The sequence below is a fragment of the Ruditapes philippinarum genome, unplaced genomic scaffold (assembly GCF_026571515.1).
Source record: "Ruditapes philippinarum isolate M1 unplaced genomic scaffold, ASM2657151v2 ctg8618_1_1_1_1, whole genome shotgun sequence".
Lineage (NCBI taxonomy): Eukaryota > Metazoa > Mollusca > Bivalvia > Venerida > Veneridae > Ruditapes > Ruditapes philippinarum.
In genome coordinates, this window is record NW_026857628.1 from 37153 (window position 1) to 39222 (window position 2070).

Sequence of the window (2070 nt, forward strand, 5' to 3'; positions counted from 1 at the left end):
TTATCAAACTTTATGACCCTTTGAGAACGTGATGATATGCAAGTGTCACTATTTAATTGGATGAACTTGCCGTCTTTAATCGCCCGATTTTATTTAAATAGGCGATTAATTAAAATCCTTATTAAATTAAAGAACATACTAAGAGCACAATTTAAATAGTGCTGAGAAGCACGACAGGTGCAATCGGACTCACATTAACGACATCAAAAATATATTTCACAAACAAATCTATACAATCTATTTTTTATGTTTTCGTTTTCATTAAATTTTCATATATATTTCAAATGAAATTCGACACTGTCGATACTGGCAATTTGTATCCTATATTTTCTTCTTGCACCATGACTGAAAGAGATGTTAAAGTATATTTAACATACAAGAAATTACAACTTTTATAAAAAGGAAGAATTATGATACAAAGAGCATATAACAATAATGCCTTGGTCTACCATCAGAAGGCAATAACATCAGTTACTCAAGTATGGTCATTTCACAAATACAACATGACAGTTCTTTTAAACAATAACTTCTTTTTCATATATTACCTGCGGAAACCAAATTTTCTCTTTCGAAGTCTGACAACCACACTCAGCACCACATATATCACATATGTTTGCATTCTTGGCTGACAATGGTGCATAAAACACAGTCACCTCATTGCCTAAAATTTTCAGTTGTACACAAATAATCTAAAAAAGCATTGCAAGATGAGTTTATTGTTGCTTCATTAAAACTGTCTGAGTGAATGTTTTTAATAATCATGAATCTATGGATCTACATGTTTTGAGGTTTTTTTAAACGCTTCGATGAAAAGATTTCGTCCAACAAAGCCTAAATCATTTTCATTTTTGCTATGTTTGGCGACCATTTATTGGGGAATAACTTCAATACGTATATTATCTTCTTTAACAAATCATTTATATTGCTACATTTGCATTACATGTATTTGATGATTTTATTTCATAATAATGAAGGGTAAAAATAATTTCATACTTGGTTCATAATATTCATACGCTTTACACGGTACCGGCTTTGTCTTCGCAACCAACTTGTCCCTAACAAAACGTAAATCTGTACATAACTCAACAGATTTTACCTATAAAAATATAAATAAAATGATTACATTGGTATTATCTTTGAAATATCAGTTCATAACACATCAGTTGAATTAAATTTATATAATATTATATAATTGATTTTTCCAGGCAGCATAATTTTAATAAAACCACACCGTATTTCAGAATTTCTAGTCAGAATTTTCAGAAATTAAGAATATATCTAACTTATTAAACTTGAATCGAAATGCTAATATCTAAAGTTAAGAGACAAAGATGCTACAAATCTAGTATTATCAAAAACCTTTCAAGAGGACCATTAAATATTATTTATGGTAAAGTAGTTCTATATAGACACAGGCTAAATAATAATAATATTCATCCACTGTTTGTTACATGTATTTTGTAAATGAACTATACATGCATTGTATCTTTATTAATTTGAATTACAAATATTTCATAACTGTGGCTAGGAAAAAAAACATTTTTGTTTGAATTGCTTGAAATTGTTTATCACGTAGAATATACTTGTTTCGTATTTCACACTCTCTCTAAATCGTTTTAAACAAACAGTAAAACAAAAACAAAACAAGAAATACTATCATATTTTATTAAACTTAGTTACCTCCTCATAGTACAGGATAACTTTCCTATCTTCTATTTCAGTTCGTTTAAGCATCTTGTGTTCTGAAATTCCCCATCTGTTAGCTTCAAAGCCAGAAGGGATACCAATTTCTACGACAATCATTCCACTTATCTCATCCTCAAGCCAACTTCAAAAAAGCACAGACAGTAAATGAAAAAGCATTTATGTACTGTCCTAGGATGATAACTTGAGCCTTTGTTTACATAACAAAGACCAATAACAATGCGAAAAATAGGTTAGGCAGATCAATGCCACAACCTATAAAAATGAAATTAAAACTACATATTAACATATGACTTGTTAGCGCAGTAGGTAGAGCAACCGTGACAGCAGTGTGTTTTACCCGTACAGGCAGAAGTTCGACTACTG

The 2070-nt window shown here is 30.0% G+C and overlaps 1 protein-coding gene across 1 annotated transcript; it reads right to left on the reverse strand.

Annotated features, from left to right (window-relative positions):
- Positions 1-231: 231 nt before the first annotated feature.
- LOC132750394 (complement C4-like) lies at positions 232-1828 on the reverse strand (the record flags this gene model as incomplete). Its single annotated transcript, XM_060740359.1, has 4 exons — positions 232-345; positions 546-661; positions 994-1096; positions 1681-1828. Coding segments are annotated over 4 exons (391 nt in total), but the record flags the coding sequence as incomplete, so codon positions are not given.
- Between the last annotated feature and the right edge of the window lie 242 nt (positions 1829-2070).